Below are 21,209 nucleotides of genomic sequence, written 5' to 3' on the forward strand. Positions count from 1 at the left end.
AATATAAATATAAATATAAATATAAATATAAATATAAATATAAATATAAATATAAATATAAATATAAATATAAATATAAATATAAATATAAATATAAATATAAATATAAATATAAATATAAATATAAATATAAATATAAATATAAATATAAATATAAATATAAATATAAATATAAATATAAATATAAATATAAATATAAATATAAATATAAATATAAATATAAATATAAATATAAATATAAATATAAATATAAATATAAATATAAATATAAATATAAATATAAATATAAATATAAATATAAATATAAATATAAATATAAATATAAATATAAATATAAATATAAATATAAATATAAATATAAATATAAATATAAATATAAATATAAATATAAATATAAATATAAATATAAATATAAATATAAATATAAATATAAATATAAATATAAATATAAATATAAATATAAATATAAATATAAATATAAATATAAATATAAATATAAATATAAATATAAATATAAATATAAATATAAATATAAATATAAATATAAATATAAATATAAATATAAATATAAATATAAATATAAATATAAATATAAATATAAATATAAATATAAATATAAATATAAATATAAATATAAATATAAATATAAATATAAATATAAATATAAATATAAATATAAATATAAATATAAATATAAATATAAATATAAATATAAATATAAATATAAATATAAATATAAATATAAATATAAATATAAATATAAATATAAATATAAATATAAATATAAATATAAATATAAATATAAATATAAATATAAATATAAATATAAATATAAATATAAATATAAATATAAATATAAATATAAATATAAATATAAATATAAATATAAATATAAATATAAATATAAATATAAATATAAATATAAATATAAATATAAATATAAATATAAATATAAATATAAATATAAATATAAATATAAATATAAATATAAATATAAATATAAATATAAATATAAATATAAATATAAATATAAATATAAATATAAATATAAATATAAATATAAATATAAATATAAATATAAATATAAATATAAATATAAATATAAATATAAATATAAATATAAATATAAATATAAATATAAATATAAATATAAATATAAATATAAATATAAATATAAATATAAATATAAATATAAATATAAATATAAATATAAATATAAATATAAATATAAAATGTAATATAAAATGTAATATATGTATGTATGTATATAACCATATGATCACACTCAAAAACTTTCATAAAGAAACTAATAAATTCTCATAATATTGCCCACACTGCAACGCAGCCCAAGCGCAGTCGCTGCTTACTGCGCAGTTAGCAGAGCGCGTGATTATACGTGCGTGTGGAGCATGCTTATGGATGTGTGCATAAAAGAAGTGCAGAATATCAGCTAAGAAGATTCAGGGTATCTCCTATTCGAGCAGTCTCGACCTCTTACTTAAATTGTGCCGCGCCTTTTTTTGCCACCTTTTTAAGTATGTATACGTAAATTCCAGGTTTTTATACTCATTCACGAAAGTGAATCAGTATATTGGTTTTGTGCAATGTCCGTCTTGCTGTCCGTCCGTCCGTCTGTCCGTCCGTCCGTCTGTCCGTCCGTCCGTCTGTCCGTATGAAGGCAATCTATTTCGGCGCTATTAAAGCTAGATACTTGAAACTTGGAACATATATTCGTGTATATCTCCGATTTATAAAGTGTTAAAATTAAAATAGTTAAGAGCTTCAAATTTAGATAGTTAAGTTACCAGTAACCATCCATCGATGACTCAAAAATAATTTTTACGCCTCTTTAGGGGCGTGGCATATTGAAAAATACCCTGTAATTTTCACATTTTTTGAGGGTAAGCATTCAAACTTTGTAGTTAGGGTACCGTTATCACTTTCTAAGAACTGACCAAAAATGAGGTGTCTACGCCACAGTATGGCTACAGTATGGGCGTGGCAAATCCGAACTGTATTTTCTACAGTATTAGAGCGAAACTTAACTATTAAATTGTTGATGGGATGTAATGTCGGTAACGCCCGACTGCAACGTTCTTACTTGTTTTTTTTTGGAAATGTCTTCATATACATAAGTCTTTGCAAAAATTTTGATACTTTTCTGGGTTGATTGAGAACTTACACGATATTGCTATTAATATGTATATAGTAAAGGTTATTTGGCTGCGGTGGTTGTTGTTCCAAATATCAAGAAGCGTGTAGTTGGTAAACGCAGAGGAAACTTTGGGTGCATTTTTTTCAATAGGAAAAAAAAACTAGCATTACTGCTTAGTAACTTGCCACTTTTAGTTGCATGTTTGTATATGCACTTTTTAAGAAATACTCCAAGGAACACAAACAAAATCGCCCATAGTGCACTGTTAAAAAAAACACTAGATCGCGCAAGGAGCAGTTTTAGGACAAATAATAGTGTCAAAATTGCTAAATTTTTATACAATGTCAGGCGCGCGCTAACCATTTCCTGAAATAATGACGTCTCGCTGTAACTCAATCGTGCCAGAGTACATGTGTGTAATACTCGAAATGACTTGTACAAGCCGAAGTTATGTATATGTGTACAATATGTATGTATGTATGTTGCAGTCGCGATAATTATACATACATACATTTATTTTAAAAATTGTTTCTGATTTGATGAACATATTCGACTGACCCATGTTTTTCTTCTTATAATAATAATTTTATTTGGCTCAAGTAGATTTCATCACTTTTTGAATAAGATATCTCTCAAATGGACGCCTTAAGAATTATCGGCGTATTGTGACCGTTTTGCAGCATTTTCCATAATTTTGACATCAAAAGATCAAAAGATATGAGGCTGCCAGATGGGTCAGTAGAATATTATATATTAAAACAGGTTCACTGCTTGGTACCATCAACCAAACATAAACTAAATAATCGCAATGTGATTCTAAGAATATGCTAGAATAAGAATGAATGAAATAATTTATATTCACAATTTTGAGATGATGGCTCTAAAGATGTAGGTGATATGTTATTATAACTGATTTTGATAAGGCTTTTAATCGTTAATAAAATAACGAAATATCAAGCTCTATGTCCGCGCTGTATATACGGAAATTTACCTCTTACAATTTCTGAGATCGAAGCGTTCAAACATACGAACAGATGGACGGACAGACAGACAGGGCTAAATCGACTCGGCTCATCGCCCAGATCAGGAATATATGGAGTCTGCCACGCCATCTTCTGTCCGTTACATACATTTTAACAAAACCATCAAACCCAGATTTTCTGTTTTCAATGTGTACGAGTACCAAACTTTAAAACGATTATGAAATAATGGTTTAATTTCCTCGTTTGTATTAGTTAAGTTCCTGTCATTGCATAACTGATCAAACGTTAATCGAACTCTGATGAATCTATAAAATAGAAATGAGTCAACAACATTAAACCGTTTTTCCTTCTTTTTTGCCCACGCGCCTAGCAGGAAAGTGGCTAAGTGTTAAAGCGAAATGCTGGTCATTGATCAACCATATACCTAGCCATCCCATGCCATACATACATTCTCTATATGTGTATGCAAACACTTAGCTGTTTGCAATGGAATGGAATGGAATCATCCTCTGCGGCTGCATAATCACCTGAAGTTCCAACTCTATGTAGTTGGATGTTTTGACACTATTTCCAAGTGATAAAATGCCAATCGCATTTCGTTTCAACAAAATGCAAGACAACAATAATAATAAATGCGCAACGATGCGCATTAAATAATTTATACAAAAATGCACACAAAACTAAACAAAATTTGAAATCGCTTGCATGATATAAGCGAGCTGCGACGCCGACTGCGGCGTTGACGTCGACAGCCTTAGCAACAGCGACAGCGAAGTTGTTCATGGCTCAAAGCTAACAACAGATTGACTCAATCGACAAGCGGCCAAGTTGTTGCAACAACGAAAGACACAAGAGGAACAGCAAGAGAAACAAATCTCGAATCGATAATCATATGCAAAAAGCCGGTCAATGTTTGATACACGTGGGATCTGTGCCCCAGGTGGGGTAGAGAGCGAGGTGTGGAGCCATGGCTCGGCCGTTCGGCTTGAAGCTGCGTTATTGCTTGTGTTATTGTTGCATATTTTTGTTATTCCAATAAACAAATAACACAGATACAGGGTGTCTTCTGCCACTCTTGTTACGTATTATGGCATTTAAGTGCCAGCAACAACAAACAGTATGAAAACAAATTTGTGTAGTGTAAGTCTGACAGTCGAACCAGATACCTCGCTTAATTGTTTAATTTGAGGACAATCTTGTTGCCTACTTTAAGAGGTTAAAATCGTTACAACTTTTATAATACGAATTATAGCAGTATTTTATATAAAATACTGCATTAATTTTGCCATTTTCTAAACTATTTATACAGTGTGTACATTTGTATGTATATTTAGCTACTATACTATTATTTATTATGTGAAATATGCAGCACAATGTTCGCTCTATTTTTCAACTGAAATATATTCACTTAACATTTACCTCAAACACCCTGTATAATGAAATTCGTAGGAGCGGGAAAAAAGTCGGCCAACAGAAAAAAACCTCTGTTGCTCTTCTTCATTTCAATATACCCTATATAAGTTTGTTGACTTATGACATACGTATGATTTCCATAACTGTTTCCATAGTCCTGAAATTATAGGTTTCAATATACATTGCATATATAATATCGATTCCAAGCGTAAGACACGCCATGTCTTGGTAATTATAGCCATGCAGAGGCTCATAGATATAGCTACGATATATGTATATACATATATAGCTTAACAGATAAGATAATGATATAGATAAAATACGGTGCATGCACGAGTTTCTTTTATTCGGGAATATCTTCCAGGGTCTCTTTGAGTATTTACAAATTTGCTATGGCTTTGAAGTGCCTGTGTTTAGCACTAAGAGAACAACAAAAAATGCTGTTTGTTATAGATATTGGGTATCTCCTTGGATATGATCTGAGATCGGGTTGAAAGTCTACAAATTGTGAATAGAAAAAGACTTAAGTCTAAACTATTTTCGAGGACAACTTCCGATTTAACAGCTAACTAGTGAGTATCAGGTATATAAATGTTGTATTGATGGCCAGGGTATGATCAAGTTAGCCAATTTCGTATTCATTTGTTGTCTTTGCTTTGTAGCTTCTTTCAAATATCTTAAGTGAATTATGAGAGATGAGATGAGTAGTGGACTAAAGCAAAATGATTTGACTTTGGCTTTGAAGCCGAGCGTCGCGCCGCATCGGTTTGCCTCGGCTTGCGTCGCATTACGCATATCTTCCAATTACCATTTGCATTCCCCTTCGCATGCGTATCGCCGACTCTATATCGGCGACGTCATCGCTGAGCTTACAAATCTTAGCAGCGGGCAGCGGGCAGCGGGCAGCGAACAGCGGGTAGTGAGCAGCGAGTTGTTGCAACCGATTCCGGACACCGGACGATAGACTGTGAACGGCCCTATAACGGGAACTATGTAGCTGCGGAACCCGTATAAAAGCTCAACGGCAGCGCGAAAGTAGCATCATTCGCTAACCGGGAACAGCTCGACGCGCACAGGTGCTCGAGCATATCATCCACTTAAGTCAAGAGAGAGAGGGAGATTCAGAGAAAGCCGACATGAAGGTAAGCTAGCAGCCGCTCCTTTAGATAACGTATGCACCGATAACTGACGCATCACTCTGTTCTCGTCTCAGGTCTTCGTTTGTCTACTAGCCACGTTTGCCGTCTGTAACGCCACATTTTTGTCATTCCTGGGCGGTGGCGGAGGAGGTGGCGGTGGTGGAGGAACTAAGACCACCTACAATGTCATAGCGACGCCAAGCACTGGAGCTGCTCACGGAAACGGACATGCCTATGCACATGGTGGAGGCGGCGGCGGCCATGGACATGGCTATTCATATGCTGGGGGCAGCGGCGTCGGCGGTGGCTCCACCCAACTGATCAAGGTCATTCTGGAAAATGGCAACGGCTATGGAAATGGAGGCGGCGCTGTTGGCGGTCAAGGCTATGGACATGGCTACGCCAGCGCACACAATCAGGGTTCCTATGGCGAGCAGGTGTACAAGGTTATTGAGCACGCGGCACCTGTAGCCCCGGTAGCTTATCACGCCAACAGCGGCGGCAGCAGCTATGGCCAATCCTATGCAGCCGGCCATAGCTATAGTGGCGGCAGTGCCTCTTATAATAGCCAGCAGCTGAATTCCATTCTGCCACAGATCATTCAGCTCGTGCTGCAGGAGGATGCACTCTATGGAGGCGGCGGCGGCAGCGGCGGCTATGGCAATGTAGATGCCATCAATAGCCAGCTGATCGACACCTTCGGGCACAGGGGAAAGGCCATTATCATGCGCGCTGATCAAGCGCAGGGCGCCTTCTTCAAGAGCGGGCATGTTGTGCAGCGCGGCACGCTCAAGGTGATGCGCGTCCAAGAGCAACAGCAGCAGCAGCAGCAGCCGCAGCAGCATTATGGAGCTGGCGGCTACCACAGTGGCGGTGGCGGCGGCGGCGGCTGGAGCAACGGAGGTGCCTCACTAGGTGGCAGCAGCGGCGGTGGTGGCTGGAGCAGCGCTCCACCCTCCGGCTGGTAGACACTGCACTCATCTCGCTTAGTTAGACCAAATGAATTGTTTTTTTTTTATTTTTTTTTCCTAGGCTAACTCATCGCGCAGTCATTAATTGCATATTTGTATGCTCACGTATATATATATAAAAAAAGTATATATATGTGTGTATACCCGTCATTGTTAAATTATTTGTTAATAAATAAATAAATATATATATTTATAGATTTATATATACATAAACAAAAAAGAAAGATTTTGTAACTTGTTGTGGACCAAAAGTTATATCATAATGGCACGACTTTCGTTGCCTGCCCTTGGCAGTGGGCAGCTAACGATGTCGGCCTCAAAGCGTTCGGTGGAGACGTAAGAGAGGTGGGAGGGGGTGCCACTTGAATTGATTTCCAGTCAAGCTAGTTGCCAAATGCGTAGATTCGAGCTACGCCGTGTGCCGACCATCAAAGCCAAAGGTGAAACTTTTCTGCGGGTAGCTGCAGCAGCTGGCGTAACTCCAAATTGATTTTAGATAGCGTCGTAGCTTCCGCTGCTGCTGCTGCTGCTGATGCTGATGCTGTAGCACCTACGAATCTCGTATAAAATCTTAAACGATCTTCAAAACTCAATTGTCTTGGCGAAGACTGTGAAATTTGATTTCTTATATAACCCACAGAGCAACAAAGCGCAAGCCAAAGATAATAATTTGTTGCGATTTGAATAAGATAACAGAGACATTTGGTCTTTTTTTATTAAATATCATTTTATTATGTTTATGAACGGCAGAAGAGTACACTATTATAATACAACTTAGTAAAATGTGTTGACCCAATGAATTTGGAAACTTGCGAGCCTCTGATTCATGGCACTTCAGAAGGTATTCACCTTGTTTATGTAAATTTATAATCAGATTAAATGAGGCGCGCAAAAAGTCTATTTTTCGCGAGATAGATGCTGCGGGCTTGAAAACTATTAGACAGAAATAGAAGACACAACAAACATAAGAGATCATATTATAAGAATGATTTTTATATACATACAATATATATAAATATATATGAGGGTGGTGTTCGCTATATTTGTATAGTTCTATATACATACATATATACAGGAGGCAACTCCCGCCTTTAAAAAAGCTAAATGTTCATAAATTTGTTATGAGCTGCTTTGAAACGACTATAATATACAAGGCCTATGATTTTGAATTGGTTTCGTGACCCCACATTTAGGCTTAGTAAATTTTGCACGCTTTTGTTCATGTATTTCTGTATTATTTCTAATCAACATAATAAGATTTATGACTACCTTTTAGGCGTATTTCTGTTTTCAGCTATAAAACTGCATTCACAGTAGTTAACAATCTATTTGAATAAAATTATTGTTCATTTTTAGCCAAGGCCTTAGGCCTTAAACAGATCACATGTCCTAATTGAGAACAAGTAAGAAAGCTCTAGTCGAGACTACTCGACTACGAGATCCCCTGAACCCTTGGAGTAATAGCTATTTCAATAATTTTTCGCGTCTTTCAGCTTACACAAGAAACACGCACACACACACACACACACACGCACACACAGGCATACATACACACACATACATACACATATACACACACACACACACACACACACACACACACACCCACATACACAAACAATTACATACATATACACACACAAGCATAAACACGCATGGGCGGCAGTGAGCGCTTACTATGAGAACTTAATTGCTTAATAACTTTTTTGTGGACGTACGATCTTCATGAAACTTTCAGATTATGATTATGACATGGATATGCATGTAATTGCCAAAGCACAAGTTTCTAGTATTTGAAATACGCTTTTTACAAATGTGAGGGTGAGGGGGTGAATTTAAGGGTGGGGGGTAAATTTTAACAAAAACCGAAATTGTATAAATTGCATATAAGCATACATTAAAAATTTGGAGACTCTAGCAATAAAGGTGTAGAAGATATAATTTTATAACTGGTTTTCGATAAGGTTTTTTATCGATAAAAAAAGATCGGGATGAGTTATCGATTTTTAATGATAAACTTGATATGCGCGCTGTAATTACGAACATTTTAAAAAAATTTGAAGTCTCTAGCTCTTATATCTTCTGAAATCGACGCGTTCATACATACGGACAGACGGACAGACGGACAGACGGACAGACGGACGGACGGACAGACGGACAGACGGACAGACGGACAGACAGACGGACAGGGCCAAATCAACTCAGCTCGTCGCCCTGATCAAGAATATATATACCTTGTGGGGTCTGCCACGCCTCCTTCTGCCTGTTACATACATTTCAACAAAACCATTATACCCTGATTTCCCATTGAAAATGGGTTCAGGGTATAAAAATCGAAGCCATTTTTGACTTAATAAGAAAAGCCCACCGAGATCACAAATCAACAAGCTAGTCCAATATGCCCATGGGACCAAAATTCTTTCCATGTGACATGGATCACACTGTTGTTCCCAAGCGGGCTTACTGCACGCTTATAAACTAATTTGTCTTTGCTGTCCCATTTCTTATACTTTGGTAGTTATAAAAGTAGAAAAAGTAGAATAAAAGTAGAATAATGAAAACTTATGGAAATCAGTTATAAACTTATATCTGCTACACCTTTGAAGTTAGAGTCATACAAGTTCGTCGCCCTGATAAAATATATAGATATACACTTCATGGGGTTCCATCAATTCCCATTTTCCATTAAGGTTTAGATTATTAAAAGCCAAAATAATATGATTTACAATATACATTTTCAGAATTTTCTTTTTAAATCCAATTTCGGATGGTTTATTTTATGATGATGGTTTATTTTAATTATTTATACATGCATACATTAATATAATTTTTATTTATTTAGATATATATTACCACTTGTTTTATTATTTATTTATTTTTTTTTAAAATTAGCAATCAAACTTGATTTTACTTCTATACAAAATCTTTTGAAAAATTTACTTATTTTCAAACCAGGTCCATTAAAGCAATTGGAAATATTTTTACCAATGCGATGAACATAAAAGAAACTTGTTTTAGTTCATACATTTATTTCAAATACAAATTGAATCGATATTTCTTATTTCTAATTTATGTTTATGCATTATAAAGCTGATCTTTTGTCAACAGAAATGTGAAGTAAAAACCACTCGCTGTGGCTATACTTTCATTCATGTCATTAGAAAACAAATATGAAGATTCTCTAAGTGGAAATACCCGACTAAAGGCCACACTGGCACAGAGTCCTGAACTTTATAAGTTTATTACATTTTTATACTCATTCACCAAAGTGAATCAGTATATTGGCTTTGTGCAATGTTCGTCTTGCTGTCCGTCCGTCTGTCCGTCTGTCCGTCCGTCCGTCTGTCCGTCTGTCCGTCTGTCCGTATGAACGCAATCTATTTCGGCGCTATTGAAGCTAGAGACTTGAAATTTGGAACACAAACTCGTGTATATCTCCGATTTATAAAGTGTTAAAAATTTTCCCGATCCGCCCACTAGGGGCGTGGCAAATCGGAAAATGCATTTTCCGATATACCAGAAATCATGTTAGTTAAAGAGCTAGAAAGCTGAAATTTGGTATGTAGGTCCGCGTCGACCACCCAAGATCACAAGCTATAACGGATATATCTCCACCCATTGAGGGCGTGGCAAATCGGATAAAACTGTATCTCCTAAAGTTGTAAACCTAGAATGCTGAAATTTTGCATGTCAGCTAATGTTATGATTCTATAAAGTCTAAAAATAAAATTATAAGTCTACGCCCATTAGGGGCGTGGAAAATCGGACCTGAAGATATAGTAATTTTTTAAATTCTGCTATTTTTCGGACACTATTGATGCCAGAGATCTCAAATTTTGTATATATACTCGGGCTGATCACCCAAGACCAAAAAGCTTTGTCGGATATATGTCCGCCCACAGGGGGCGTGGCAAACCGCAAAAATTTATATCTCCTAAAGTATAATAGTATAATTTGGATAGTTGAGTTACTGGTAGCCTCCTCTATCGATTCCCCAAAAAATAATTTTTACGCCTCTTTGGGGGCGTGGCATATCGAAAAATACCCTGTAAGCATTCAAACTTTGCAGTTAGGGTACCGTTATCTCTTTCTAAAAACTGACCAAAAGTGAGGTGTCTACGCCCAGTAGGGGCGTGGCAAATCGGAAAAGCCTGTATATTCTACAGTATTAAAGCGAAACTTAACTACTAAATTGTTGATGGGATGTGAATGAGTATTCCGCAGTCGGTAACGCCCGACTGCAACGTTCTTACTTGTTTGACATTGGGATGAGAAAGAGGGGTATAAACAGATGTGATTTCATATTTTGGTTGCCTTAGCATAATTAATACAGTTGACATCAACTCAAATAGTTAGAGCTCAATCTAGATTCAAATTTTTTGCATGGAAGAAAAGATACTGATAATTACAAGCGTAGTATTGTCTAGCATTAGATGAAGATCCCAGATATTGCTGATTCATCCAGACAGGAGGACGCGTAGGACTATGTATGTTGACTCGACTATGGATTATTATCAAGAATGGGTTATAGGCTAAACCACGCCCCCTTCTACCCATTACATACATGGACACAAAGTCATGGAAACAAAGCCCAGAAATCTCAATTCGCAATGACTTCAATGGGCACGCAAAAAGCAGTCAACTAGACAAATCCCGTTCCATAATGGCAAACGGCAAGCGACTTCCCGTACGAGCTCGATCGAAAGTATGCAATACTTGCAGTCAAACTAAATGTATACATTGTATTTGTGTTTTATCTGAAAGCCAATTTAATATAAACAAATAAGTATGCTTAAATCCGGGATTTGCACGACTAGCATATACCCTAGATGAATTATTTTGGGGGCGAAATCATAAACACTTCTGCTATTTTCATTGCACAAGTTTTAAATTCACGCCAATCATTAATAATAGAGTCTTGATTAGTGTAAGAAGATATAATCATTGAATTCTGTAGAATAATCATCTGGCTACAGGCTAACGTTTAGGCAACCATTGCCGAAGTCACGCTGCTGAGAGACTTCAATGAATACGGAGAGTAAAGACGTCAGACAATGGGCCGCCAAAAGCAAAAGTAACAAAAAGAAAAAAGAATTAACAAATATTATTCATAAAAATGTTGTTATTGAGTGTTTTGGAAGCGCAGTATGAAACCATATGGGGAAGCTAAACTAAATGCTGAGGGTATTGATTAGCATTTGAGTTGGCTGAGCAGACTATTGTTTATTGCCATAAGCTACGATCGATAAATTTACACAATGAAAAGAATCAATCAAGGCGCCCGAGCCGGAGACAGAGACGGAGCCGAAGCCGGAGCCGGAGCCAGATTGTGATTGTACTAAGTTGTGTGCAGGAACAAGTTCTCATTGTTCTGCCAAATTGAATGGGGCGTTCATCAAGCCGATTGGGGCAGATGCGCGTCATTCCGCGATATATTTAACAAATATCAACAATTTCAATAAAAATGCCAAACATCTAAATCCCTTCCTTTATATGAGCGAAAATTTACATAACGCCATTCGATTCGATTGGGTTTTTTTTACGTCTGCCGTTCTATTTGCGTCTCCGGCCAGTTTGTGCTGATCTACTTTTAACAAGGTTCTCTGGCAGTTGCTGATGCTGCGGAGGCTGCTTCTGCTGCTATATAAAGCCACCGATCGGTGGAGCACTTCAATACAAATCAGTCGGTAATCCAATCAACATGAAGGTAAGCAAACCATCATCGATGGATGGCCAAGTGGATTCATCGAGCATTCATTGGATGTCTTTTTGCAGTTCTTCCTCGCCTGTTTGCTGCTCGCCGCCTGCCTGGCTCTTGGCCAGAGCAGTGCCATCTATGGCACAAGCTACGCCCAAGTGCCCATCGTCCGTCATGTGCCCGTGGTCCGCAGTGTGCCCGTGGTCCGTCATGTGCCCGTCGTCGACTCCGTTTCCGTGCCCGTCGTCCACTCGGTAGTGCCCGTGCACCGCGCCGCCTACCTTTCATCACCATCTCTGCTGCGCGTTGGACACGCCTACGATGTTCCTCTCGCCTACGGCGGAATTCTGAAGCAAAAGAAATAAGCTTACTCCAATTAACTGAACAGCTCGGCAAATACGCTTCAAGATTCTTGCAACAAAATTTACGAACAATTTTTTTTTTATTTTTTTTTGTTAATGTAATACGTCAATAAATTCGAAATCTGTATAGTCAAAGATGATAAGTGCTTAAACATTTTGAATGGACTACGACAAACTGGCGCCAAGTTGGTTCACATCGTTAAACATTCTTTTGGCAATTGCTACTGCATAAATCGATGGTAATGAGATAGTAGTGAGCTCAAACATATCTCATCATGAGTATGGTCTTAAGGAGCACTGTTGCACTGTCACCAATAGAGCTTCCAGCTCAATCCCAACAACTAATTAACAACTGATAGCTGAGATGGAGAAAGACGGATAAATGATTCATCCTAATGGGGTTACTCTTGTCAGCAATCTTCTTGATCTATCTTTAAGCTTTAAGGCCCAGCAACTCAAGCAACAGTGATGACTCTGTGGATCCGGACAATGTAATATATCTCCGATATCTTTGGCTTTGTTTATCTCTGTTCGTAATGTCCTTGTTGTACAGAAGTTAATCGAGCTATTCTTCATTATCGATGTTTCTCTTTTCACGTATGCTCTAAGGATTAGAATATCATATTTAACCTCAGGCTTCGCTGAACTAAAAAGTCCTTTTATATACTGTTGGCATCATCAGCTGTGAACATGCATTCAATTATAAATATGAGCTCTTCATTTATTCAGTATGAAGGAGATGTACATTCTTGAAATTGGATGCACTCTTCCCAGTTTAACATTTTAAAGCGAGACATCATGTTTGCATGAGATCGTTATCCATTAAAAGTGGAGAAGACAAAAAATTCTTTTTAGTCTATGTGTTTCAACATATGCGAATTGTCCACTGATCTTACCCAAAGAAACCCCAATTATTGATAGCTCAACTAAATGGGTGACATTCGGTTTTCGATATTTTGCTTGCGCTTAGCAAGTTTTTCGATTAATGATATACATTATATATTAGAAGAACACGAAGACAACCTTGAACGTACAAAACAGATGTGAAATAGATAGTATTAAGCTCGATTGAGGAACTAAATCTTTATTTCTACTAATCCCAGATGATGGTGTCGTAACTATTGCTTTTGTAGTTGTAGTTGTTCAAGGTAGCTACTCTTCCAAAACAATTGTGGAAACTTTTAACTGTATTTGGCTAGGAAATAATTATGATTACTTCAAATTTGAGAGATTACATTACATTCTCAATGCAAGAATTTTTAAAGCTCTTAACGGTTGCTCACAGTCCAGCATGAATTTACAGAGGTGATTAATAATAACATTCATAATGAGGTATAGGGATTAAGTAGAGATAGATATCTTATTCTATATACAAAAAAAATGTTGTTAACTGACTAAAAGCATACAAAATTGCCAGGCAAAGCTCAAATATTTGATGTAATCTGTGTTTCTCACACTAATTGGGACACATTTAACATACTCGAACTCACACGTGCGCACGCACACACACACGCATACATTACAGATTACTGATGTTGTTTGCCGGTTTATGACCATTAAACAATAGTTGTGTGTATTAGATGGCTGGCTTGTTGATTTGGAATTTTACATAACCAGCTGTTCGCTGGCGAACTGAGATGTCGGCTTTGAGTTGACAAACACAAACGATTCACCTTGAAATGCTGACTTGAAATTGAGACTAGACTTAGAGTGTTCGATTGGCCCGTGGGCCGCGTTAGACAGCGAGCCGCCGCTTGAGGCAACTGCAGCACCAACAATACGCATATGCAAATGCATCCGTAGAGAAATAAAGTCAGAAAGAGAGGGAGAGAGAGAGACAGATAAGGGTAGACAAAGTGGAAGAGTGAGACACCTTCTTGAGGCATCGTCTTATCAGTTGCCGTGAACGGCAACGGCAACGGCAACGGCAACAGCGTCCACGGTCGCTTCATTTTCATGCTAATTAGGAGGAGGTCGCTTTCGGAATTTCGGAAATGCATGGAGTAGACCGAAAGACGTTGCAACGTTACGTTAAAGTTAGGGCTTTACGAAACTGGAAACTGGAAATCGGACAACGTTATGAAAATTAAAATTGAAATTGAGCTGGAAATGGAAATAGAAATGGAAATGAAGAACCAACTGGGTGCGGTGCGACCTTATGAAAACGAAAGCGACGACGACGGCGATGGCGGCGGCGGCTGCTTCTTTATAAGCAGACTTTGCATCATCTTCGATCATCACGATCTGAACCATGATGATGTTAGCTATGATGACCACAAAGATGATGATGGTGATAATGAAGACCATTTATGAGATGCGGCCCTGGTCATTGCAAATGTTAATGAAATGCTTTTGTTTAACTCTGGCTCAGCCCTCAAGATATTGCCTCTGCTTGGACCTGGGATGGGCCAGCTCAAAAGGTTGGGATGCGTCGTTGCGTCGCTATGAAATTGCTTTGCTAATTTCGTAGCATCAAGCTCATCATGAGCATTGGTTACAGCAGCTGTTGATGCTGTTGATGCTGCTGATGCTGCTGATGCTGCTGCCGTGCTCGTGCGTTACAACGTCTTGGAATCGTATAAAAGCAAGCGATGGCCAATGGATTGACATCAGTCGTGTTTGAAGAGCACACAAAGCGTAGAATTTGGCATTAGAGTCGTCAATCCCAAGCAGGAATAGTCGTCAGTATGAAGGTAAGCATCCCACATACTCAACCAGCCCTGCCAAGTGTATCCATTCTGATCTGATTTAGGTCTTTGTGTGTCTGAGTGCGCTTTTTGCCGTGGCGAACGCCGGCTTTCTGGGACTGCTCGGAGGTGGCGGCGGCGGCGGTGGTGGTGGCGGCGGCAGCATCAAGTCGGGCCTCAGCCTGGGAGGCGGTAGCGGCGGTTACGGTGGCGGTTATGGCGGTGGCTACGGTGGCGGACACGGTGGCTTGCACGGACATGGACCCGTACAAGTGGTTAAAGTCATTCACCAGCAGGGAGGCATCTCCGGCGGTGGTGGCTATGCTGGCGGCTATGGCTATGGACCCGCCCCACAGGTGTACAAGGTGAAGGTGATCTCTGGCGGCGGCTCGGGCCCAGCTCCCATCTACCATGGCGGTGGTGGACCCGCCTCTGTCAAAGTGATCAAGGTTTTGCATCAGGAGTCTGGCCCTCTCGTCGGTGGTCCCATCGTTGAAAGCGGCCCACAGATCATCAAGGTTTTGCATGAGAACCACGATAATGGCCACCACATCCATGTCGGTCCATCCGTGCACGCGCCCGCCAGGGTGGTGCGTGTCATACACGAGCATACTTCGTTGCCTGCTCCCGCTCCCATTTACACTGCACCCGCACCAGCTCCAATCTACAGTGTCCCTGCACCAGCTCCAGTTTACAGTGTACCTGCTCCAGCTCCAATCTACGATGCACCTGCACCAGCTCCAGCTCCAATCTACAGTGCACCTGCACCAGCTCCAGTTTACAGCGCACCCGCTCCAATCTACAGTGCACCCATCTCAGTTTCGGCCCCCGCACCCGCGCCCGCACTTCAGCCCATTTACAATGCCCCAGCGCCTGCACCCATTCAGTACAGCGCTCCCGTTCAAGTTCAGAACCAATACAGTGCTCCTGCCCCGATACAGTATAGCGCACCGCTCCAGGCCCCATCACCCGTGCTGAGCGTGCCCGAGCCCGCACCCGGTCCAACTTTTAACCAGGGCTCAGTCTTGAGCATACCCGCACCCGTCGAGGAGGCACCATTGCCCATCGGCCACGCACCTGCCCCGAGCTATGGCCCGCCTCAGCTGTAAATAGCTATCCATTTTCAACACCTAAGAGCACAACTGCACCGCAGCACCACTGGAGGCATCCACCATCACCAGCACCAGCACCAGCACCACATGTTTCAGAATGTGGGGATACATCAAAGACCTCCAATTCTATGACTTCTATCGACCTATCGACCTAGCTTCTTTATGCCCTCAAAACTCTTCTGAACGACGCCATAAATTATTTTAATTTTTTTTTTTTATATAATAGATATATTTTTTGTTTGTTAAAAAGAGAAAATAGAAAATAAACCGACTGTTAAATACATTCGAAACACTTTGGAGATTGACAAATGCTCAGTTTGATATCTGAAATTTGCATATGCAGTGAAAATTCTATATAAATATATCTGCTTTAAAGCAGCTGGTGCTAAATATATAGCAATATGAATCGAATTCCATATTAGTCTGGCTAATGAATTGACTATAAACTTTTATGAACATCAGAATGAGATCGTAGTTAGGCACTAAAACAACTAGAACGAATCCCTTGAATATGGCTTGCAATTCTTGACATATCAACGTACCGCACTCGCACTCCACACCTGCCACCCCACACACACATACAACGCGCGGGGGCTAAGAAAAGAAAAAAATCAATGTTATATCACTGGAGCCCACTCTAAACTTGACCTTCGCGTTATCGCCAGTGGCTTAGCTGCAACGCCAGCTGTTGCGCCTGCGCAAACACCAATAGATATTAATCTGACGCATTTGCATAAATAAACTGTTAAATTTCACATTTTCTTTTATCTTTGGCGGGGATTTACGAATGTTTGAACACGCGAACAAAAACGAAAACCAAAAAAAAAAAACAAAACAAAAAAATGTGGTTTTTGTTGGGCTGTGCTGTTGTTGTTGCTGGTCAGCTTTTGCTATTACGATGATATTATATGTATTCGCTTATTTTATTGTTTCATAACAAATTTGTTGGGGCATGCGAACGACGCTAACGACGACAAATTTGTTTCGCTTTAATTATTTTAAACACAATTGTAAGCTGTTGATGTTGTTGTTGTTGTTGTGGATTCGGTTGTTTAATGTTATTAAAGTTGTTTAAAGATTTTTTAAAGTTATTCGGCAGCTTTGACTAGCGCTTCAGCAACTTCCACGGCAATGGCAGCTTCTGCCTTGGCCTGCAATGCGAATGAAAGAGTTAGTTGTCTACGTTTCTCATTTTCTCATTTTCAAGTGCATCGAACAGCCCCTCACCTTGTCGTTTCCAGCAGAGCTCAGCTCAGACTGGTATTTGGAAAGCAACTGCCTGGCCTCGCTGACATCGATGTCCTCAATATTGTGCGCCTCCTCGGCGAGCACCTGCACAGAGGAGTCCTCATTGACGGTCACAGAGCCGCTGGAGACAAAGTACTTTGTGACTTTGCCCTCGTTGTCGGTCACCTGGACAACGCCGGGTTTCAGCACAGCTATGGGCAGAACGGGTCAAGAGATTGATTATTGATTTACGTTTGATTGATAAATAGCAACAACGATTCCTGCTTACCCAATGTGGGCACATGCTTGGCCAGAATACCGAAAGAGCCGCTGAAAGAGGGCACATCGATTTGTCGCACAACTGCGGCGTCGAAGAAGGTCTTGTTGGCAGCAGCGAATGTCAGTTTCATGTCGTCCGAGTAGGAGCGATTCTGGCCGAGACGAGCGCCGCGCATGGCCAACAAACGAGCGTTTCTCACGAATGACATTTTGTTCTGAAAAAATTAAAATATTGGGTGTGGCAGTCAGTAAGTTAACTCAGCACCTTGCAAAACAGTTAACTGCTTTCAAAATAAAATACATATACAAATTATGTAACTTTGTAGGTTAGGCAACAGGCGACAAGTGACAGGCATTCGGTTAACTAAACACTGTGAGAGCACCACGGAATGCAGCCAGTTTGCTGTTCTTTTTATCCTATCGAAAACAGCCCTTTTGCAGCAATTTGATTACCTTTTATTTATTTGGAGTGTGGCGAAAATAAAGAATATTATGGAATCGCTAAGCTCGTAACCAGTGCCGCTGCTTAGAGATGTGAATCAAATCGACAATCACTTATTTTCTTCATATGGATTGCCTGCACTCTGAATTAATATCGATATTATTTCCTCTCTCTCTATCGACTCGCCGCCATAAACTATCGGCAATAACACGCGAGGCTGGTATGCAGTACTATAAACATTAGATAATAACACAAATATAAATGTATTTATAAATGTAAATACATACAATAATTATCCAAAATTAAAAAAAAAGTATATAAATATATATATATTGCGTCATATTTCGCGTAGTATACAAACAAAATAAACATAAGAACTTAGTGAAGAGCTTTGATATATTATCAATATGTACAGCTTGTTTCAAATCATAGTAGCGCAGCTCGTTTGTCGCTTTGGGATAGCTGCCTCAGTATAAATTAGTATTTATTTGTTTTCGGCGTGAGTGTACATAAATAAACTCTGAAAAAATTCGGAGCTATTCAGAATATATAAAGCAGCAATTTCTTAGTCTAAACAACTATGAGTTACTTACAGTTAATAGTACTCTTAGTTCTATTATCTTTTAAGCCGGCATCTGCCGGTCGACCTCAAACTGATACCGTGTATCTCGCTGTCGGCACTTCAATTGATATAACCGCAAACAGCTACGGAAACAATGTGCTGCGAACATTCTGTTATCCGGGTAAGCCTCGCTCACTATTCAGCCTATTTGAGACGGTGGAACTGGTGCTCTCAATAGCCAACGATGACTACTCCGAATATGGCGGGCGAACCCCCGAAGAAGTCCTTGAGCATTACACTGAAAAGCGTTCGTTGTTCAGCTTCACGCTCTTCTCACAGAAGCGCCAAAACATCCAGTTATCGCCATTCGAACAACAATGTATCGGCGTTTCCTCCAAGCAGCCGTACAATATAAGCCTCAAACACGCACAGCTGGATATATGGCGCCTCCTACAATTGTCTCTCGGCATTGCAGTGTTCTGGAGTGCGGGCCGCTTGGCCAAGAACAGCCTCTTTTATTATATGGCGGGCATGGTGCTCGGGATATGCGCCTCGCTGTTGGTCATCATTGCCGTTACGTCGAAACTTTTTCCTCGCCGTCCAATGATGTACGGCGTACTAATCGGAGGGTGGACCATCGGCCTTTACATTCTCAAACAACTATCGGACAACATACGAGTCATATTAATCACCTATCGCGAATATGTGCTTTGGTATCTGGTGATTACTGGCTTAATATCGTTTCTCGTCTGCTATCGCATCGGACCGCCCAGGAATCCGCGCTCGCAAAATATTATTATGTGGGTGCTACAGGCAGTTGGCTCTGCCATCGTCTACTTCAGCAGCTGGCACACTAGTGCGTGCGTCGTCCTCCTGGTGCTCGTCTGCTCGGCCCATTATTGTCCGAATTCGGTGTTGCAGTACGTGCGCAGTTTCTACAAGCGACGCTTTCCGCCCAAACGTCGCCTACTCACCCAGGAGGAGTACTATGAGCAGGCCGTGACTGAGACAGCCCGCTCCCTGGCCGAGCTGCGCGACTACGTGAACAGCCCGAATTGCCGCCAATGGAGTGTTATCAGCGCCCTACGTGACCCAATGCGCTTTGCCTCCTTTGCCAACGGTGCTCCGCATTTGTTTGATGAAGAAATCGAGGACTACTCCCGAACCATTGAGGACTCTCTGGAAGGTGCTGACGAGGAAGAGGCCTTTGATTTTTTGCAATCCAGCATGTACTATCGACCCACCGGCAGGCTTCGAAATGCGCAACGCACTTCGTCCAGTCCGGCCTCATATCCGAGACGTGCCCCGTCCCATGGCAGGCAGCTAGGCAACAACAATGTGAACGCACGCAACGATTACGAGGACGACGACGATGATGATGAATTTATGGACTAGGAGTATACAAACATCATAAGATAAGGCTTTATATGATATATTTTTAGAAATTTTTTTTGTCTAATCGATGCCAAAAGATAAATTGTTTTTAAGCCCTACCTAATTTTAGCTATAGGTCGTAAACGGACTGTATATATGTATTTGTTTGGCCCATGTAAATTTGGAAGACTTTAAATGTACGTCTATATTTTTATTTTGTAAAAGTCTTAAGACTTAAGACTCGCTAGTTTTTAATTATTTATGTATGTAAGTGTAGGAGCTCTAGGTCTGATATCATTTGTCCCGATAATTTTAAATTTGATCCATTTGTAAAAAATTGCATTTATATTTTATATTCAAATTAACTTAATCTTAAATAAATATTAAGTGAAAATGTCTCTCTATTCCATAAGGTAAGCTTAAACAGCCATTTGTAAAACTCTCGAAAACCAAATCTTTTCCTGCCGAAAAAATAAAAATTACTTTTATAAATATGTACATTCATATACACATGCATAAATTGTGCGAATGTGACAGCGGCCTCGCTCTGTCCCGCTCATTGCTGTGTGTGCGCAATGCGCATCATGCCATCCGTTTCATTTTGGCACACACTGGCCCTATGCTGCAACTGCCATGAGCGCAGTTAACTAAGCTAATATACATGTACATATATGCATGCATACATACATATACATATGCATGCAAAGGTGTGTACAGCTGCGAAAAATAAAGAGGCAGCATGTCTCTATAGCCCATTTTCGTAGTTATTTTAAGCTATTCACATTTGTGGACTAAAGAAGACTAT

The 21,209-nt window shown here is 38.9% G+C and overlaps 5 protein-coding genes across 5 annotated transcripts; 4 read left to right on the plus strand and 1 right to left on the minus strand.

The window, feature by feature from the left end:
- The first annotated feature begins 5,496 nt into the window (after positions 1-5,496).
- On the plus strand, positions 5,497-6,780 carry LOC6586226 (glycine-rich cell wall structural protein 1.0). The gene is made up of 2 exons (XM_032733185.2): positions 5,497-5,693; positions 5,765-6,780. Exons 1-2 carry the CDS (start codon positions 5,688-5,690, stop codon positions 6,656-6,658), a joined length of 900 nt encoding a protein of 299 aa, XP_032589076.1. The 5' UTR covers positions 5,497-5,687; the 3' UTR covers positions 6,659-6,780.
- A 5,488-nt stretch (positions 6,781-12,268) lies between these two features.
- On the plus strand, positions 12,269-12,856 carry LOC116804638. Its single transcript, XM_032733186.2, has 2 exons — positions 12,269-12,368; positions 12,437-12,856. Exons 1-2 carry the CDS (start codon positions 12,363-12,365, stop codon positions 12,722-12,724), a joined length of 294 nt encoding a protein of 97 aa, XP_032589077.1. The 5' UTR covers positions 12,269-12,362; the 3' UTR covers positions 12,725-12,856.
- Positions 12,857-15,408: 2,552 nt separating this feature from the next.
- LOC116804654 (skin secretory protein xP2) lies at positions 15,409-16,702 on the plus strand. The gene is made up of 2 exons (XM_044011415.1): positions 15,409-15,414; positions 15,474-16,702. The coding sequence occupies exons 1-2, from the start codon at positions 15,409-15,411 to the stop codon at positions 16,515-16,517; spliced, it is 1,050 nt and encodes a 349-aa protein (XP_043867350.1). The 3' UTR covers positions 16,518-16,702.
- A 722-nt stretch (positions 16,703-17,424) lies between these two features.
- LOC6586229 (ATP synthase subunit delta, mitochondrial) lies at positions 17,425-18,584 on the minus strand. The gene is made up of 4 exons (XM_002011816.4): positions 18,480-18,584; positions 18,037-18,241; positions 17,748-17,959; positions 17,425-17,671 (listed from the first exon to the last, which is right to left on the minus strand). The coding sequence occupies exons 2-4, from the start codon at positions 18,233-18,235 to the stop codon at positions 17,609-17,611; spliced, it is 474 nt and encodes a 157-aa protein (XP_002011852.1). The 5' UTR covers positions 18,236-18,241; positions 18,480-18,584; the 3' UTR covers positions 17,425-17,608.
- Positions 18,585-18,675: 91 nt separating this feature from the next.
- LOC6586230 (nuclear envelope integral membrane protein 1) lies at positions 18,676-20,898 on the plus strand. The gene has a single exon (XM_002011817.4). It carries the CDS (start codon positions 19,049-19,051, stop codon positions 20,423-20,425), a length of 1,377 nt encoding a protein of 458 aa, XP_002011853.1. The 5' UTR covers positions 18,676-19,048; the 3' UTR covers positions 20,426-20,898.
- The last annotated feature ends 311 nt before the right edge of the window (positions 20,899-21,209 follow it).

The sequence above is a fragment of the Drosophila mojavensis genome, unplaced genomic scaffold (assembly GCF_018153725.1).
Source record: "Drosophila mojavensis isolate 15081-1352.22 unplaced genomic scaffold, ASM1815372v1 contig_136, whole genome shotgun sequence".
NCBI classification, from domain to species: Eukaryota; Metazoa; Arthropoda; class Insecta; order Diptera; family Drosophilidae; genus Drosophila; species Drosophila mojavensis.

Bases quoted from the DNA above. Each gene is read 5' to 3' on its own strand.
- LOC6586229 (XM_002011816.4), bottom strand. From the start codon at position 18,235: ATGTCATTCGTGAGAAACGCTCGTTTGTTGGCCATGCGCGGCGCTCGT. The intron at 17,960-18,036 runs GTAAGCAGGAAT...TTCTGCCCATAG, and splicing joins CAAGCATGTGCCCACATTGG to CTGTGCTGAAACCCGGCGTT. The intron at 17,672-17,747 runs GTGAGGGGCTGT...TTCGCATTGCAG, and splicing joins GCTCTGCTGGAAACGACAAG to GCCAAGGCAGAAGCTGCCAT.
- LOC6586230 (XM_002011817.4), top strand. From the start codon at position 19,049: ATGAGTTACTTACAGTTAATAGTACTCTTAGTTCTATTATCTTTTAAG.